Source organism: Micromys minutus, assembly GCF_963924665.1.
Source record: "Micromys minutus genome assembly, chromosome: 20".
Lineage (NCBI taxonomy): Eukaryota > Metazoa > Chordata > Mammalia > Rodentia > Muridae > Micromys > Micromys minutus.
This window is the reverse complement of record NC_137955.1, coordinates 25,002,168-25,022,994: the sequence shown is the minus strand read 5'-3', so window position 1 is coordinate 25,022,994 and position 20,827 is coordinate 25,002,168. Positions and strand designations below refer to the sequence as shown.

Below are 20,827 nucleotides of genomic sequence, written 5' to 3'. Positions count from 1 at the left end.
AATGCAGGAGTGATTCCCATCACACACATGGCCGCTTTCAACTATCAGTAACTCCAGTGCCAGACGACCCAATGCCCTGTCTTCTGGCCTGCAATGAGCACCAGGCAGGCAAAATGGAGACGTACATAATTTAGAAAAGGAAGTGTTATATTAACAGCACAGGCTTTCCCCAGAGTCATGTTTATTTGTATGCAGATCTGTGCATACCATGTTTTGTGTATGGAGGCTGGAAGACTGTGGTAATCAGTTCTGCATCAATCACTAGGCCAGTAAGAGACCACGTCTCTAAAAATAGTCTTTGCAGATAACATTACACATGTCTGTGTAAATGGCACATGTTACAGGGATTGTGATCTGCAAGGGTAGCACCTGCATAAATCCCTGAGCATTTCTTCTGCCCGAACACACCCTAGCCTCTGAAGAATTTAATCCACTGAAAATAACTGTAGTTCAAGAATATTTACAATCTGCCTGATTTTAGTTTTATGAAGCAGATTTGCAGCTCAGAACAGATGTTTTCCTAATGAAGAGGTTGTGTGGTCTGCATGTTGTCGATCTTCTCGCTAACAGCACACTCCCTGCTTTACTTAGCTGAGTACATCAGCTACCATGAGTCCCACTGAAAATTAAACTCCAACTAGCCACCCAGTCAACCTCTTCGTGTAAAACAACAGAGCCTCAATTAGCCTGACAGAGAAAACAGTATTTAAATTCATTAAAGAGCACAGTTTGCACAGCATACTAACACACTTTATTCAGGAAACTGATTAACTTTTCCTTACTGCTCAATAAAAAAGGCATCTAAATGACATTCATCTTTTTCTTAATATCTGCCAGGAAAAACAAAGCTGTGCGAGTCCTGAGATACTGCAGACTTACCGGGCTGCCTGTGGGGCAGAAAGGGCGGTGCTCCCGCCCCCTCCTCTCTGCCAGCTGCTCCAAGTACTCTGCCATCCGCTCCTTCCGCTTCCTTTTCATCCAGGCTTTAACCTTTCTCCTCTCCTCCTCAGTTCTTTGGGGATGCCGGCCAGAAGGATGTGGAATTCTGAAAAATAAGGAAGGATCGTGGGCTTTTTGATATGCTTGCAGATGAGTTCTGAAGGACACTACACACTTATCCAGGTTTTGTGTGTCACAATCATCTATAACTCTAGTTCCAAGGACACTTGCATGCGCATGTGCACATATGCTGCCCCCGCCCCCTGACCCTGACACACACACACACACACACACACACACACACACAAACAAGTGATATTGGTACCACCTTTTTAAATTTAGCTGTAATGCACTGTATTTTCAAGAAGTTAATAATGCAATTGAACTAGGAAACTCAGTAGTAAATAATCACATTAAATTTTATAAACTTTTTAAGTTACACTTTACTTTGTGACAGTCTCTAGATAGCCCAGGCTGGACTCAAACCTGGCATCCTCCTGCTTCCACCTTCCTGGCATCTCACGCCACCACCCCTGACCAGCTGGCCTAGAAATTCAGGAAGCATGAGTGGACAGTCAGCCTTGACTCCATCTAGGAAAGACTGAGTGAAAACTGAACTTGAATGTTCCACAGAGATGCTATTACAAGTGTAGCCCAGGGTTAGTACTCAGGAACAAGTACCATGACTCAATCATTAATGACTTCTCTTGTATGTTTAGCACAGTGAATCCGGGAGAAAGCTTCCAGAACACTGATGTCCTTAGCAAGAAGATCGACAACACGCAGACCACAAAACCTCTTCATTAGGAAAACATCTGTTCTGAGCTGCAAATCTGCTTCATAAAACTAAATCTGTCAAATTTTAAATACTCTTGAGCCATAATTATTTTAGATTTTGGATTAGATTCTTCAGAGTTTGGTATAGTTGTGCATGAGCAGGCCCTGAGATGTCTCTCCACGCCTAGCATGCATGCACTGCCATTGATTACCTGGCTATACTTCTAGCTTGACTGTCTGTCAAGCCCAGCTCATGGCCGGACACTCCACTCTTAGTCATAAGGTCATCGATGATGTCAGCGATATCTGTCAAGCCAGTCACCTGGAGCTGATCTTCTGAAACACTTGCAAATATAATTTCAGGAATGTAAGTGTATATCTATGACTTAATCACATTATTCTTACTATTATTCCTATAATTCAGGGATCACTCAGTAGAAAAGCCTAGTTATAGTCATTTCATAGATACTACCAGAAAGTGAGCGCTAAGCCCAGAGGAAAAAAAAACAGTTCATCTGAAGTGGTTCCAGACTTAAGAAAGTAGCAAAATAAGCTGGAGTGATTAAAGGCACTCAGTGCTCTAAAGGGCCTAGCATCTACATCAGGTGGCTCACAATGACACAGGGTCCAGAGTTCCAAAGCCTCTGGCCTCAGTGGACACTCATGTTCACAAAGTAAAAAACTTGGGCTGGAAAGATGGCCCAGCAGTTAAAAGCACTGGCTGCTACTCCTGAGGACTTGGGTTCAAGTCCCAGCAACCACACAGTGACTCACAACCATCTACAACTCCAATTCCAGGGGATCTGATGCCCTCTTTAGCTTCCATGGCACTCAACTGGTACATAGCTATACATATAGGTAAAACATGCATATACATAATACAAAATTAAAGTAGCAAAACTCAAATACCCTTATTTAGCTTCTGCAAATCTGATTGCCTGAAATAATTTTCATCTTGTATCAAAATGGACTGATCTATTATTAATTATAGAATAGATTCATATTTTTCTAATTGTTTCACTAATGTCCCTTTCTACCCAAAGTCAACTCTGGTATTAGTATAGTTGTCTTATCATCTGTCTTCTCAAATCTAAGACAATTTCCACCTTTTACATTTTTTCATGACCTTGATGCTTTTGAGAAATCGTAGCTGGTCTTCTTGTGAAGCCTCCATCCTGGTCATGGTTGAGAACAGCACTGAAGTGAAGCTATGTTCACACAGGGCACATGGTGCTGCTGCCTCATTACAAGGAACTATGGGTCTTAACACATAATGTAAGAGACCGCAGCCAATACAATTTATTTACTCCGTTCTACTCATCTGCATTCAAACAGTAAGGAAATATAGTTTCTTTAAACTACAATAAAGTGTAATACAGAAGTTCACATTTGGCCTGGCACCAGCACTTGGGAGGCAGAATCAAGAAGATCTCTGTGAGTCCAAGACCAGCCTGGTCTACAAAGAGAGTCCAGGATAGCCAGGCTATACAAGAGAAACAAACAAGGTTCACATTCAAACACACACATTTAAAACCATGAACTCTTAAACGATTTACCTTTCAAATAATTCATTGCTGTTATTCACACCTTAAAAATAGAAATATTACTGTTAATACAATGATCAGAATGCACTGAAAAATTTTCAATAAAAGTATTTTTAAAATGTAGCTCAGCATCTGTGTGTACTAATGTGTGTGCAAGCATGCACCTTTGTGTGTAGAGCCCAGAGGTTAACATCAAGTGCCTTCTTCTCTCACTCTTCACCTTACTTTAGGAGACGAGGTTTCTCACTGAAGCTGGCTAACAGAGATCCAGCTGAGCCCAGCTTGTTATGCGGAGACTACAGATCCACACTAGCATACTTGCACAGTAAGCAAGCCTATAGCTACTGAGCTGGTTTCCCAGGCCCCTGGCCAATTCTTTAACTTCAATTCCTAATCAGATTTAGAAACTAATTTTAAATGACTATGATTTGGTAGTAAATGAAATAATTTTAAATGTCTAAACTAGTGTGTGTGTGTGCCTTCCTATATATGATTTGGTTATAATTATTACCTACATTTTAAAGATTTTTAGTTTATGTGCATGAATATTTTGTGTGCACATATCTAAGTACACTATGTATGCATGGTATCCATGGACACCAAAAGTTGGTATCAGACAGCCAGGAACTGGACTTACAGGCAGTTGTAAGCCAACATATGAGTTCAGGAAACAGGACCCTTTGCAAGAGGAGCAAATGCTTTTGACACTGAGCCATTTCTCCAGCCCGTATTATCTGTATTTAAGATTACATTTTTTTCTGTCTCATGTATATGTAAGACACATCAGAAAATACACCCTCCTTTCCTTAGTACCTTCATAGAATGGAGTATAAATTAGTCAAAGATAACAGGACATCTCTGACAACCTGAAAAGAACATGTCCTGGAAACAAGTAATTTGATTCTAGAAGCAGTCTTCTTGGAAGAAGATATGTATCTTTCAGCAAAGCATCTAGATCAAATTCTAGAGGGAAGAGTGTTCTGACATCTCTGAAATTTTTTAAGATCTTATTAGATTGGCCTAAATTGTGTCTAAAACTTATATAAGCATGTGTTTCTACATACAATAATTTTGTTTTTTTAAGAACATATTTTATTTCTTAATCCTCACGATAAGAACTTTTCTTTTTGAGAGATGGGGTCTTATGTATCCCAAGTTGGTGCCAGACGTTTTGTGTACAGAGGAGGATGTGAACTTCTGATTGCCCTGCTGTAGATTTATGTTAAGTCATGCATGACTGGACAAGGAGAGGAAACGGAAGAGGAGGAGTCAGGAGGAAAGAACAGGAACAGTAGGACAGTTAATGGCAAGTGAGAAGGGATCTCCTAGGAGGGGAATAGTGAGTGTAGTGGCAAATCTGCCCAAAATAGACGCACAGCTTGTGTTCCTAATTAGTGAGTTGTGCTTTCACTGAAAGGGCTTATTTGGGTTGAAGAGGACATTGCAACACCTTGCATGAGTCTCCTGGGTACCCCACAGCTGCATTATGTGGTGATGGAGGCTTTGGGCGTGCAAGGCTCAGCACTCTACAACTCAGCTGCACTCCATTCCCATCCTCTCAATGTAACGACTAACCTTCCTGCTTAAGACCTGGCAAATGTTAAAAAAAAAAAAAAATGGAGGGACAGGGTTTCTATGTATCCTTGAGTGTCTGGGGACTCGCTAATGTATATCAGGCTGGCCTTGATTGCACTGAGAGTAAAGGTGTCTGCTAGCATGCCTGGCAAGTATGAATTCTTAATAGCATTAATTTTTAAGAAGTGAAATGCTTTATATAAATCTAAGATGATGTTAGTAATAATAGCTTGTTTATTTTACTGACTTTCTCTTAGGAGAAGAAGAAAACTGAAAGACAGATCTTGTAAACTTATGTGGTAGTGCATCCTTTAATCCCAGCACTTGTGAGGCAGAGGCAGGTGGATTTCTATGAGTTCAAGGCCAGCCTGGTCTACAGCATAATCCCAAACACTGCCATAAACCTGAACACACTGGAAAAGTGACCAGTAAGAAATGAAATAGATGGCTCTTTTCTACTTTCTGACAAGTATTATATCTAAAGAATACTTTTTTTGAGACAGGGTTTCTCTGTATCCCTGGTTGTCCTGGAACTTGCTCTGTAGATCAGGTTGGCTTTGAACTCAAAGATCCACATGCCTCTGCCTCTCAAATGCTGGGATTCCCAGCCAAAGTTGACTTATTTTTATGTGCACTGCTGCTTTGGCTGCATGTCTGTGTGAGGGTGCCAAACCTCCTGAAACTGGAGTTACAGTGGTGAGCTGCCATGTGGGTGCTGGGAACTGAAACAGTCCCCTGGTAGAGCAGTCAGTGCTCTTAACCACTGAGCCCTAAAGAACACTTTTTAGAGGAGTTGAGTTATTCTAACTCTATTTTTTAATCTTCTTCTGGGACTGCCTTCAAAAATGGTTAAGCAAAATTCATCAGTGTAATTCTCCATTAACCACAATTCTAAATAGTTATGCTCAGTCTGTCATCTTCTTCCTGCATAAGCAGTGTCTTTGGAAATGTTATAGATGTTTCTAAAATTAAAATGCAAACCTAGTCAACCAATTATTTTCCATTAACTTTTTTTTTTTTTAATGGAAGTTGCAGAAGAGAAAACTCCAAGTTAGTTTGTGGTCAGAATTGACCATGACAGAGAGGAAATGACACTACGTTTTAACAAGAGGCTAGCCTGGATGGAGACTCCTACTTAAGGCATTGGATTTCTTATATTATTAAAAATATATATGATTTCAAGTTTACACTCATACATTAAATACTAGAGGAAAATATTTCAATTTATCCAGGTTCTGTGGGTTCTGCAAAAATACTATACCTATTATTCATATGGCTGAATGTAATAATGATGCATTTCCAAATGAATTCAAACAAACAGTGACTCTGCATGTGTCTACACCTCATCTCAGAAAATGGCATTCCTCTCAGTCAGTCTTAAAGGAGCCATGCAAGAAACATAGTACATGGCAGGGGCCAAATAATAACCAACTGTGCAGTCGCATCACACTTCAGGAAGATGATGGAGGTCTCAAGAAGCACATAAATAACACACTTAATGTACAGGAAAGCTAAAAACATTCAATGGAAAAAGGACAGCCTCTTTAATAAATGATGCTGGTTCAACTGGCAGTCAGCATGCAGATCGATCCTTTCTTATCTCCTTGTACAAAGCTCAAGTGCAAGTGGATCAAAGATCTCCACATTAAACCAGGTACACTGAAACTAACAGACAGTGGGGAAGAGCTTAGAACACATAGGCACAGGGGGAAATTTCCTAAACCAAACACCAATGGCTTATGCTCTAAGACTAAGAATTGACAAATGGGACTCATGAAATTGCAAAGCTTCTGTAAGGCTAAGGACACTGTCAAAAGGACAAAATGATAACCAACAGATTGGGAAAAGATCTTTACCAATCCTACATCTGATAGAGGGCTAGTATCTAATATATACAAAGAACTCAAAAGGTTAGACTCCAGAGAATCAAATAATTCTATTAAAAAATGGGGTACAGAGCTAAACAAAGAATTCTCAACTGAGGAATATTGAATGGCTGAGAAGCACCTAAACAAATGCTCAACCTCCCTAGTCATCAGAAAAGTGCAAATCAAAACAACCCTGAGCTTCTACCTCACATCAGTCAGAATGGCTAAAAACTCAAGTGACAGCAGATGCTGGCAAGGATGTGGAGAAAGAGGAACACTCCTCCAATGTTGGTGGGGTTGTAAACTGGTACAACCACTCTGGAAATCAGTCTGGTTCTTCAGAAAACTGGCCATAGTACTACCTGAGAACCCAGCTATATCACTCCTTGGCATATACCCAAAAGAAGCTCTAACATCTAAGAAGGACACATGCTCCACCATGTTCATAGCAGCCTTGTTATACTAGCCAGAAGCTGGAAAGAGCCCAGATGTCCTTCAGCAGAGGAATGGATACAGAAATTGTGGTACATATACACAATGAAGTACTACTCATTATTAAAAACAATGACTTCATGAAATTCCTAGGAAAATAGATGAAACTTGAAGCTATCATCCTGAGTGAGGTGACCCAGTCAAAAAGAAAAAAACAAAAACAAAAACAAAACAAAACCCACTCATGGTATGTACTCACTGATACTAGCCCAAAAAGCCTATAATACCCAAGAAGCAATTCACAGAACTTATGAAGCTCAAAGAGAAGGCCAGAAGGTGGATGCTTCAGCCCTTAGAAGGAAGAACAAAAACACTCATGGGAGGAAATAAAGGGACAAACAGAGGAGCAGGGATTGGAAAAAAGATCATGTAGAGACTGCCTCACCTGGGGATCCACCCCATATGCAGCCACCAAACCCAAGCAGTATTGCTGATGCCAAGTGCTTACTGGCAGGAACCTGATATGGATGCCTCTGCAGAGGCTCTGCCAGAGCCATAGTGATACAAAAGAAGATGCTCGCAGCTAACCATCAGACTGAACACGGGGACTCCAATGAAGAAGCTAGAGAAAGGACTGGAAGAGCTGAAAGGGTCCACAACCCCATGGGAAGAACAAAATGATCAACTAACCAAACCAATCATAGCTCCCAAGGACTAAACACCAACCAATGAGTTCTCATGGAGAGACTCATGTCCCTAGGTAGGTGCATATGTAGCAGGGGATGGCATTTTCTGGCATCAATGGGAGGAAAGGCCTTTGGTCCAGTGAAGGCTCACTTTCCCAGTGTAGGGGAATGCGAAGGAGCTGAGGTGGGAGAGGGAGGGGGGATGGAATTGGGGAAAAGGGATAACATCTAAAATGTAAATACAGAGACTATCCAATAAATTAAAATTTAAAATTCTAATAATTAACATTTCAGTATTTATAAAATTAAATAATACTAATTACTATAGATGGTTTAAAGTGTTTATGAGTTTGACTTTTAAAATGTTGAATGGCATGTTTAAATTTTTCTTCCCTGAAGTGAATATTATAAAATTACTTCACAAATTTTATACCTGTACCCCTCCCAGGCTCAGTTTGGGAACACTTTAATGCAACACAAGAATATATAACTCTAAGAAGAACAGTACCAGGAGAAGTGATGTTCCAACCCACAGAAGAGGAAGCGGCAGACCCCACAGAAGGGCATGCGTAGGTTTTCTGGCTAGAATGATTTTCTGTTACTGAAAATTGAGTCTCTGAAGTCTCCTCGGTATTGTTTTGATCTTCCACATCCTCTTGAGTCTGGAAAGACACTAATTCAAGGCAGGAGAAAAGATAAGAAACCACAGTGGAAACAAAATTTTAGCTACTAAAGATAGTCACCACACTTAAACCTGAACTGCTGGGGCAGCAAGGACACCAGGAAGTTAGTGAGCTGGAAGGCAGGGTTGGAGAAGTACTAGTGAATACACCACTAAGCCCTAAAGACAAATTGTCAAGTGCTAAAAACACACATGGGCTCTTACTCTCCCCACCACCCCCCATGCTCATGGTCAACCTCTACCTCTCTGCTCTACAGCCCTCTTAACCCCCCCCATGACCTGAATAAACTCTATTCTGTACTTAAAAAAAAACAAAAAACCACACACACAATCAAAACAAACAATGCCGCAATGGCTTAGCAGATGGCAGAAAACTTCTGTTGGACCTGTAGGACTCACATGGGAGAGGAAACTCCCTCAGGCTGGCCTCTGACCTCTAGGTGTGCACTGCCTTGCTCCCAAGCAAATAAACATGCAAGTTTAAAAAATTAAAGAAATAGAACAAGGTCCAAAATAAACTTAACAGGCATTTTCAGAACAGAGGGAAGGAAATGGAAACAGCACAAACTTCCCAATGTCAAATCTCCAAAGTGGAGACTCTATCTAGGTGTGTAAGACACAAATTCATACTTAGACATTGGGTCAATAACAAGTAAAAGGTAAATTTTAAAGCAACCAGAGATTTTAAACCATCAATTAGACTAACAGCACATAGGCACTGTAAACTCAACCATTCGAGAAGTCAATAAATACTGGGACAATGCCTTTCAAATGAGGGAAACACTAAAGTCAGCTATACAGCACAGCTGCTTTCAAAGATGGGGACAACTCACTGGAGAGTCACAGACTTGGAAAGAACAAATAACGGAAGTGAGGATGGGATGTTTGCAGATACAGACACACAATGCACACACATGGTACACACGTGTAGGTAAAACACCCACTTAACAACATAAAGAAGATGTAAAAGATTAGAGCACAGGGTGGGAACGATGGCTGCAGCTCACATGTAGAGAGGAGTTTTTTACAGCCAGGCTTCAATACCAGCCCTGGTACCAACACAAACCTTCAGAAATGCTGATGGCTTTTGAAGCTAGTAGCTTTTCAATTTCAGGGCAAGAAGATAATCCAACATGATCTACCAGTCCAGCCTACAAAAGAAAACAAACACAGCAAACAACTGTTGAAATGTTAAACTTTGATAATGTCAAAATACCATGCATAATTCTATGTACATTTTAAGCACTTTAAATAATGCAACAAAAATGAAAGAATAGGGTAAATTCTAGTCTGAGGTAATTGTTGGGATCACAAAGAGGAACTTTTTACTACTTATAGCAAACTGAGGTGGCATCTCGAAAGGGTTAGGAGATGACTTTATCTGGTTCTGTAGAGGGAAAGTTAGCCACCATTGTGACAAAGTCTTCTACATTCAGATGAGAAAACAAGGCCCAGAGACTGAGCAATTTCCACAGTGCTGGTCATGGATTCCATCTAAGTCCTTGTGCTTCCGAGAGAGCCCTGTTCACGGTGTCCTAGTCCCTTGCCTCATCCAGGCCTGAAAACCATTTTGTTAAACTTGGCAAATGAAAGTGTTGGTGTTTTAATTGGAGAAGGAGGAAGGAAAGATAAATAACATTACAGATATTTTTTAAAGTCATAGGGAAACATTTTATAAGCTTACCGAAGCATGCATATATTATAAGTGTGTGTATATAGACATATATCTGGCTTTTAATAAACTTCTACTAGCTCAGAAGGCAATTTCAAAAGAGTCTTTGAAGAAAAGGCTGTCAATGACTACTCTGATGCTCAAGATTCATTTGGACATGTCCAAGTTTGTGTGTGTTTATCCAGCACACAGGAGGCAGAGGCAGGCAGAGTCTACAGAAGGAGTTCCAGAACAGCCACGACTACAGAGAAACCCTGTCTCAAAACAAAAAAGCAAAAATAAAACCAAACAAACATTCCATGTAAACACCACAGTACCAATATTAGTAATGATCTAGTCATATTTTAAGTTTTTAATATGTAAGGATTAAAAGAACAGTATACATTACCATTCTAGTAAAAATGTCTATTGTGAAAAAGACTAAATGTTACATGTGCTGATGAAGATGTGTATACTGTCCGTGGGAATGTAAATTCGAATAGCCATTATGGAAAACACTATGGAGACCCTCAAAAAGTTAAAAACAGAACTACAATAGAATACAGCTGTCTCATATCCAAATAAACATCTGGATTCATAAGGTCACCGAAGTCCAGAAATGGACAGCTCTAGCATAGATGGCCTGTAAGATCTGCCTGCCCTGCCTAAGACATCAGATCTCGTGACATTTCAGCACTGCCCCCCCCCCCTCAAGCCTCTGGATGACACAGTTTGATCCTAACATTAAATGGAGGAATAAAGAAACACTTCTATTCAGACACAAAACTGAAGATCATTATGTTAAAGAGAAGCTCACGACTTCACTGGGGTAGTGCAGATAGTTGTTCTCACAGAAACCGTGAGCCTGGGGAAGCTGCAGTGACGGAGGGAAATGACTGAAGCATCACACGGAAGGCCAGACACTGTGCTGCACATCAGTGTGACTACAGGGAACAGTCCCGTACTGTACACTTCAGAAACCTGGGAAAAAGCACTTCCTAACGTTTCATCACAAAGAAATGATGACTGAGGAGACAGGTTTAGCTGGATTTCAATATTGCATAATACATACTTGCAAAATGGCAAATGGTACTTGACTAATAAGTACAGTTTTTATTTTTATGTGAGAGTTAAAAATGAATTTAAGAACACATTCTATAAGCTCAATAAGTGTGTTACAGTGACACACTAGCAATCTGGGATGCTTGCTAGGAGTCACAGGTGGAGCACGCATCCTACAGGGTGCTCACCACGTCTCAAGATTAGACCTTAACGTCTTTAACATAGCTTTACTATTTGCTCTTTAGTGTGATTATATAAAATTTTCTTCTGTGAATATTCAAGGGAGCAGCCTGAACTACATCCTAGATCTGTCTCAAGGAAAGGAACAGGCTTGTATGAAATAACTTCCCTCGAGACCCCTTTCCTACTCTAACCTCAACCTGTACCATTTCCTTGCACCGGATGCATCAGAAGCACTGACTGGCCTACTGACTGCCACAGCACTCGTGTGGAGGATGAAGAACAACCGGCAGGAGTTAGTTCTCTCCTCCCATGTGTACTCTGGGGACATAGTAGGACAGCAATGGGGTTGTCAGGCTTAGTGACAAGGGCCGTTATGTACTGCATGAGCTATTTCAAATGTAAAAAGAGCAATAATTGTGAAGTTGTAAGTCTTTAAGAGGAAACGGACACTCCACTGAAGGCAGTGGTTTGTAGCTTACATGTCTTTCCCTGCTGGGGAGCACAGGCTTCCTACTTAAAAGCTGATGGTGTTGGTTCTCAGCTGTGGGACATTTGACAATTCCAGGAAATATTGTCTGATGGTTATTACTTGGGCTATGTTACTGGCTCCGAGTGAGTGAAGCCCACACTGCTGCCAAATATGCTGTAATACACAGCAAGGCAGAAGTGCCTAGAGCAGGGAGTGTGGCTCACTTGCCTAACATGTGAATAACTTCAGAATCACAGAAGAAAGGAAAAAATAATTTCCTACCGCAGTGGTTCTCAACCTTTCTAATGCTGCGACTCTTTAATACACTATGTTGTGGTGATCCTCAGCCATTTTCATTGCCACTTCATAACTGTACCTTAGCTACTGTTACTGATTAATGTAAATATGTGTTTCCTGATGGTCTTAGGTGACCCCTGTGAAAGGGTTGTTTAATCACCAAAAGGGTCAGCAACCCACATGTTGAGAACTGCTGATCTTGCCTGTCAACAATACTGAGGTTAAAAAGTTCTAGCTTAATTTTTTCCCATTATTTAATAGTCAGATATGTAAAATTATATCATACTAATCATTCTATATCTAATAACTCAACTGCAGCCATCACCACAGGCTCTCACACACACAAAGCCACCAGAAAACAGTGATACCTTTTCACAGTGTAGATTCAACACCTCTGGTGCAGGGAAGTTTTGCTCTATATTTTCCGCAATAGTCTGCACTGTTAACAGCTGCTCGTCCATCTTCTGAAGCTTGGCAGTAAGATGTTCAAACTTTTGAGCAGAGGGGCTTGGTGTGGGACACGCAGCAGGGCTTGGAGGGGGGCACACAGGAGAAGCATCCTGTAGCAGGGTCCAAAGTAGGGACTGTTCCACAGAGTCCAATTTTGTGCTCTGTTCCTTGAACTGGAAGTCTTGTTCTAGTATATCTAAACAGTTATCAAAGAAAGATCAGCACTGATTTTACTAAAAGTATAAGTGAACATTCTCACTTTAAGTCAATATACCATTACTTTTCAAACTGACATTATTAAGAAATTTATAAATTCAATTCAGTGTCTGAAATGTATCAATGTAGTGAATTAAAGACATATACCAATGTAATCCCACAAAGCTCTACATACATAGCAATGTGAATGTCACCTTTATACCTTCTTACATAGTATGTCAAAAGCAACTTAAGTTCTTTCTGACCTTCTGAAAACCAACAGCATTACACAATAAAAGCTGGAGTCAGTGTTGGCTACTACTGACTCCATGCAGAATGCGAGCCAGCAGAGAGCCTTGAAGACCAGCTGTTTCTCTGGCTGGCTACCTCTCCGCTGGTACCAAGCTGAGGGAACAGCACTTTCACGCACCACATTTCCCAACTCAGAAGCCCGACAGTAAGCTACATCTGCTCTCCTTCAGTTGCCAAGTAACATACAACACTGGTGACTGTCCTTCCTCCATGTCTCCATTCTTATCCTGCTGAACTGTGACCTCCAACAATATCCTAGCTTTCTCCTGTGTGACTGTCACAGAGCCTCACAGGACATATTAAAAACACAAATATGATACTGATACTTTCCTTTCCCCGTGTCTCTAATGCCTTCACTTTAAAGATCTACATGTTTCATTATGTCTAACAACAGCAGTCTTGCACATCCAAACAGTCAGCTCTGCTACTGCTTACAACAAATGCTACATCTGCCTCTAAGAGGTGAACTTCCCAAACCCAGCTGGTTCACAAAACTGTACTACTACAGCCAATCAGACTCAGTCAAACAGAGTGCAGTTAACCATCATTGTTCGTATCTCTTTCTTGAGGACATCTGATGCTGTGCTGCTCAAGAATGTCACCAGCCATCCCTCACAGCACTTACAAGCTGTGTCCTGATCATCCCTTTATTCCTCTGCCTTCCTTTCCCCACAGTCACTGCCCCCAGGCCAACAATCTGCAATTACTTTTTCACGCCTAGTATTGGGTCCCTAAATAGTTACACAATAAGAAATCCATCAAAAACAGACTTTTGTCTACTGCATTTAGCTCACAAAGTTTTATGAAGTTCAAGTTTTGCAATGAAGTGTTCTGAAAAATGAGAATTATAAACAGATATAAATGGTGCTTTCTGTTAGTCTTCCCAAGAGAAGATGATGTCAGCACTGATCTTGCCTGCTTACCCTGCTTCAGCTGACGCTCACATTTTTATTATCTGTCTATAAATCCTATTTCTCAGCAGCCTGAAGTGCCACATCTAATCCCCCTCAGGAAGGATCTGGTGCACACAGACTTAGAGGAAAAAATACAGCAGAAAGCATGGCCTTGGCATGTAAGGAGAGGAGCTGGCTGAACTTAGAAATAAATATACCTATATATACACACATAGGCATGAGCAACCAATGAAAAAGAGCCTATGAATTTTTTGAAAGAGACCAAAGAAGGGAATATGGTAAGATATGAAAGGAGAAAAGGGATAGAAAATGGTATAATTATATTATAATCTCAAAAAAAAAAAAAAAAAAAAAAAAAAAAAAAAAGACCAAAACCCAAAAACCTACATTACTAGTTGGTTGCCATGCCCATGTATTACTATGTACTATTACAGAATTTCCTACACACATTTTAGTGTGTGTGCGTGGGTGTGTGCATGTGTGCTGGGCAGAGTGGGGAGTGTGTGAAGGTCATAGGACACTTTTAGGGAGCTGGCTTTCCTATCCTGGAATCTTTGCTTGAACTCGAGTTATCAGGCTCCAAGGTCTAAGTGCTTTTGATGGCTCAGATTTTCCCTTCTTTTCAAAGATGAGAATTCCTTTAAAATATCAAAATACTGAAGGGCTCTGACAAGACTTTCATGTTCAGCATTCTGACCTAGAGGTGTGCACAAGTAGATCCGAAGTCTCCTTGCAAACTAAGAGTCCCAGGCTACACCTCATTTATACACCTTACCTCTTTCTAGTGCTTCTGCAATGACCAAGTGCAACACTTCTTTCGTAAGTACGGAATCCATGGAGGGCAGACCGTGCAGTACAGCCTGACTACTTACCTCCGTCCTGTCGCCTGTCTGACGGCACCGAGACGCTCTCAGACTCCTTTGCTTCGATGACACTTTCTCTCCAGCTCTCACTCTCACAGGATGGAATCATCTTTGCAGCTTCTATCAAGAACACACAAACTTTGAGGCCTGGCATCTGGAAAGCTAACAGATCATTTCTAAATGTGAACAGAAGCACGCTAAGAGCAATGAATCCAGGGAAGGTCTAGAGACTTGGGGTAAGGATAATGGTGCTAAATACATTTTAGTGTACTTAATTTGTTTTAAAGTAAGAATAATTACCATGACTCTGAAAAGAACGAGAGGGAACAGCACAGACAACTGAAGCTGCCAGACAATGTAACTCTGCAGACGATGGAGGTTCTGGAGGACGGCTTTGCTGCTCGCTAACATCGCCTGAAGGCTCTTCACTGGCAGGTAATCCCAACAGATCACCAGCTTCAATGTCAACCACATCTATATACGTGTGTCTAGCCTGAGGTAAACACAGATTTTTTTTTTTACTTTAGATGGCCATAAAAGGGGTAGTGGTAGTAATAAAATGTCCCTCCTCTTAGTAACAAGAGGAGGTATGCCTAACTTGGAGAAAGCAACACCAAGTACGTTCCTGGTTCTAGTTTACAGTACTATAGGGTGTAACACTTAAACTAATTTTCTTATAAAGCTATGTAATTTTAATATTTATTTCACCCATAGAATGGGATACTACATGAATGACTATAAGTTTTGACACATGGTTATTATTAAAATTCAATGTATAGACCATGGCTATTACCATATGAGGTGGGGAAGGAGACAAAGGTTTCTCTGACATTCCAGTGGGAAGTTTGACATTTAGATATATATCTGGAATCAAAAGCTGTGGAACATTCAAAGGTTCATGGCCTGGAACTTAAGGAAAAAAAATCAGAAATGTTAAACATGTCTGTAGTCATTAAATTTCTAAGAATACATTTGCAACAAACAACACAAAATGTATATTTCTTTAAAACCTAAAGAGAAACTTCTTAGGTATAAATAGATCAAAGAAAATTAAACTACCAGGTGGTGGTGGCCCACACCTTTAAGTGTAGCATTCAGGAGGCAGAGGCAGGTGAATCTCTGTGAGTTCGAGGCCAGCCTGGTTTACAAAGTGAGTTCCAGGACAGTGAGGGCTACATTGAGAAACCCTGTCTGAGGAAAAATTTAACTCTAGTCCAAGGGTGATTTTTCTATAGGAAAATTTATAATCAAAGACAAAAAATTACTTTTATAAATAACATACATGAACAATAAGCTATGTAAAATTGTAAAGAATATAATTTCCTATTTCTATTTTAAATACATTAGTTATTTTACTTAAGATAAATATACATATTGGCTACATTTAAAAAACTTTCAGTGGTTTATTTTCACTGAGATATGATTCATTCTCTTACAGGTTAAAACACTTGAACATCTGAATTTCACTAGCTAACTGCTTCTTTCTCAACAGTAAATAAAGAGGCTTACCCTACCCAGGTAAGCAGATAGCTGAACTCTGTTCTTTTGTTCTGGGACTCAAATCTACTTTTCTAGCATTTTATAACTTTAAATTCATATGTAAAATGAAGTTCATATCATATTGGCTTTATTGAAAAGCTGCTAACAAAGATGGAACTTAATCACGGGTTATGTTTTAAAAACCAAAGAAAAAAATAACGCAAAAACTGTATAAATTGTCAACCTATCTCTATGAAGCCACTTCCTTGGTTAAACGGTCTTTTCTAAGGGAGAGAGTGACTTTAGCTTTAGTATTAATGCAGACATAACTTTAATAAGTTAACTTACTCTCAGAGAACAAAGAACTCACCTGAGTTTTTAGAAATGACTTGTTGATTTTTATTACTTTCAGAATTAACTTCTTGGGAAGTACCTTCCTTATCTTGTGGTAAATTCAAATATATGAGGGAAAAAGAAAAAAACAGAAAAAGAATTTTATAAACAGGGAAATGAAATATATAAATGCAGATATTAGACAGTATATATAAAGGTAGTGAGAAAATAGATTGCCAGCTTAATTTAATTTTTAAGCAATATGACTGTAGGTTTTATTTTATTTAATGCTGAGATATGGTCTTACTGCATAGCACTGGCTGACCTACAACTCCTTATGGTGGTCAGGCTGGCCTTAGACTCAGAGATCCCCTGCCTCTACCTCCTGAGTGCTGGGTTCAAAAGCATGAGCCACTGTGCCAGCAAAGGTCCTAATCCTTGCCAGGAGTGGTGGGGGGTGCATGCTTTTAATCCCAGCTTTCAAGAGCAGAGGCAGATGAATCTCTGGGTCTACACAGCCAGTTCTAGGCCAGCCAGGGCCACATAATGAGACCCTGGCTCACCCTCCCCCAACCAAAGGAAAGAAGAAAGAAAACAGCTCTAAAAACTGTCTAAAACATCAGTGCACTCAACAATCAGCTGGTTAAATATCTTATGGCAAGACTAGAAAAGGAATATGCTTATAAAATACTGCTGTCAATAGAAGAGAATGTGTAATATAAGTAGAAATCAAAGTAAATGCACACAATGCATTCCTGAACATAGGGCTATTTCAGATGCGAGGTGACAATAACATGTCCCGTGCCATCCAATTTTCTTAAATAGACTTAAACAACTATGTAACAACATAGTAAGGATTATTATATAATATAAAGTATTTTAAACATCACTTCTTAATTAGCATTCGTTTTATTCGTAGGCATGAACATATTGTAATGAATAATATTGAACACACACATGCACCACCTTCAACATTGCTGCAAATGCACTAAGATGCAAATGCAGTACAAAAAAGAACAGCACGTTATGATACAGTATGAGAATGTCTAAAGGTAACTGGAAGAACCAACAGTGGGACATGAGAGTTGAACTCTCAGGGAAAAGCAAGGGACACGGGATACCCAGAGTATCAAAGAACACTTTTACTATGTCGGTTACCTAACTATATGAAATATATGATTGTTGTAGCTTGCTATATTACACCAACGAGTACTTAGGCGTTTCATAAGGAGCAAACTCAGAGGAGATTTAATGACTACTTGAAAGGTTCTGTACACTTCCACTCATGGCCACGTGCTCCCAGCCTGACCAGAATCTAGCCTTCTTCTCATGCCTGCTTTCCCAGCTGGGACCCTACGCCTCTCATTCTAGAGCTACAATTCCAGGGAGGAAACTCATGGCTTAGGAAGTCTAATTCAAAACATTATTTATATGCACTTGAAATCTTTAACATGTTAAGTTTTCAACAACAAAAATCTCTATTTTGTTTTATTTAAATTATAAGTTCAAGTTATTATAAATGCTATTTCTTTTTCATTCATTTATTCATTCACTTTAAGCCTGGTAACAACCCGTCTCCCCCCCCCATACCCTATCCCCCCATTACTCCCTACCCTATTTCAATAACTTGGGATAAATAATATCACATAATCTAAAGTTTCCTTTAAATCACTGGTTAAAGAAAAAGTATAAATACCTTACCAAAAATTTTAAAAGATGTGATTTTAAATAAATGATGTGTATGTCACTAGCTGGTTCAAGACTCCTGTCAATATAAAGCAGAGGAGTAGTGGAGTGGGGGGGACTTCCTCTTGGAGACCAGGGGGAGGGGGAGGAATGGGATGAGGAACTGTCAGAGAGCAGACCGGGAGGGGGATAATAGCTGGACTGTAAAACATAAAAGTAATAAAAAAAATGGATGGCTATGTTGCTTCATGAATAAATGAGATAATCAATATCAAAAAAACCACGTGTGTGTTAGTGTGTATGCTGGGTTAGTATAGATACCCACAGGGACCAGAGGCTGCATCAGACCTCCTAGAGCTGAAATAAGTTTCTTGTGAGCTGCCTGACACGGATGCTAGGGACCAAACTGGTTCTCTGGAAGAACAGCAATTGCTCTTACCCTCTGAGCTATGTCTCCAGCTGCAATATACAAACTTTTAAAATATTTACCTGGGTCTGTGTTTGTACTGGCATCATGACTTCCCACAGCTTTCTTTCGTACAGAGGCCATGAAATGCAGTCCAGCTGAAGTATTAGCATCATCTTCTAACATTTCTTACATATAAAACAAAATACAGAAAGTGATCACTGAGTGCCGACAAGTCACAGAATACACGTCCACTGGTGTAGTAAACGTTCATTAAAAATGGCATCATACAAATGACACTGTTCTGAACAGATTCAGTTTTAGCATATGTACCTTCTACGACAAATTCAATGTTGGGCATATTCTCCCAAAATGTCCTTATTTAAATTTTTCTATTTTATTTACATTCTAATGAACTCCATCAGTCTACCACAGAGCCCCACAAACTTCCTCTGTAGTAACTCCTCTACTTTGTTATGGTGAGAAAGCTGTGAGAGGCTCTGTTTCAGTAAACTAAAGCATAAAAGCAGGCATGGTCTAGATCTGGCCTTGATGTCAACCATTTCTTTACTAGATAAAAAAGTAAAGTACAAAGACCCTCCACCTTGTTGTATAGAATAGGAAATAACTGTGGGGTTAAATAAAAATGGTCCCATACACTCATATATTTGAATGCTTAGTCCTCAGGGACTGGAACTCTTTGAAAGGATTAGAACTGGGAGGTTGTTGGAGGAAATCTGTCCCTGGAGACAGGCTCTGAGGTTTTAAGAGCCCACACCAGCTGTGTGTGTCTTTGTCTCTATCTCTCTGCTTGCAGATGTAGCTCTCAGCTACTGTGCCACAGTCATGTGTACCACCACACTTCCTGCCATGATAATAATGGACTGACCCTCTGACAATGTAAGAGAGTCAATTAAACGCTTTCTAAGAGTTTCAATGCTACGTGGTGGTGGTGCACATCTTTGACCCCAACACTCAGAAGGCAGAGGCAGAGCCAGAGGCAGAAGGCTGAGTTCAAGGCTAACCCGGTCTACAGAGTAAGTTCCAGGACAGGCAGGGATACACAGAGAAACCCTATCTTGAAAAACAAAAAATAAACAAAAGGCTTGTGTGTCATGGTATCTCTTTACAGCAATAGAACACTAAGACAGTAATATACTATTATTTTTATATTAATTAATTTTTTCTAATTCCTGAGACAGGATTTCCATGTGTAGCCCTGACTGACCAGAATCTTAAATTATAGACCTCAAACTCAGAGACCCACCTGCGTATGCCTTCCAAGTGCTGGGATTAAAGGTATGAACCACCATGTCCAGCCTTATTATTTCTAAACAGCTGACAACTCTAAACTTAGTCATTACATTAACCATTTGTTTACATACCAAAAGGAATGTCAAATTTATCCAAAGGCTGAGAGTCATGATGTCCTAGTTGTTCCTAAATGGAGTCCAAAATAATCAATCTATTAATAACTCAAAGGCATTTATTATTTTGGAGACAATACATCTAGTAGCTATAAAGACTGAATTCTTCACAGGTTCAATTTCTACCCTTTTAGGGAAAACTGCTTACTCTATCAAGTTATTTATTCTGTCAAAGCAGCTGTACAAAAAGTTCATGAAATCCACAAGTCAAATAGTAAAATATAGCATTACCAACTTAATACCAGTTTATGAATTACGATGTACAAGCTCCACAGCAGAGTAGAAGTGGTACTCAAACTGTACCCCTGTCCTGATAAAGCCCTCAATGGACTCAAAAGACATTTGAATAAGTGCTCATGAGGACCTGATGAAAAAGCATAGCTTTAAGAACATATTCATAAATTAAGTATCCCTTTAATGTTTGTTCCAAATTGAATGAATGGTTAAATAGGTTTGACTTATAATATAGGTTACATAGCAAATCTATCTGGATAACTCATCCTTTGACAGAAAAATGATCATTATGTGCATTAAGACAGAGAAAAAGCCCAGAACGATGTCACACACAGTCTTTTCAGAGTGCTCTCAGGTTGTTTC

At 39.8% G+C, this 20,827-nt stretch overlaps 1 protein-coding gene across 1 annotated transcript in view; it reads right to left on the bottom strand.

Moving 5' to 3' along the window:
* Nucleotides 1-20,827, bottom strand: part of CPLANE1 (ciliogenesis and planar polarity effector complex subunit 1) — a gene marked incomplete at its 5' end in the record, with an annotated part of 84,899 nt that overhangs the window by 13,252 nt on the left and 50,820 nt on the right. Inside the window, 12 exons of the mRNA XM_080933746.1 lie at nt 880-1,045; nt 1,929-2,060; nt 3,273-3,303; nt 8,330-8,494; nt 9,570-9,654; nt 12,534-12,811; nt 14,909-15,019; nt 15,200-15,392; nt 15,693-15,808; nt 16,749-16,820; nt 18,887-18,991; nt 20,189-20,243. Of these exons, the coding sequence (XP_080789872.1) occupies nt 880-1,045; nt 1,929-2,060; nt 3,273-3,303; nt 8,330-8,494; nt 9,570-9,654; nt 12,534-12,811; nt 14,909-15,019; nt 15,200-15,392; nt 15,693-15,808; nt 16,749-16,820; nt 18,887-18,991; nt 20,189-20,243 (1,509 nt within the window). The remainder of the gene's footprint in view (nt 1-879; nt 1,046-1,928; nt 2,061-3,272; nt 3,304-8,329; nt 8,495-9,569; nt 9,655-12,533; nt 12,812-14,908; nt 15,020-15,199; nt 15,393-15,692; nt 15,809-16,748; nt 16,821-18,886; nt 18,992-20,188; nt 20,244-20,827) is intronic.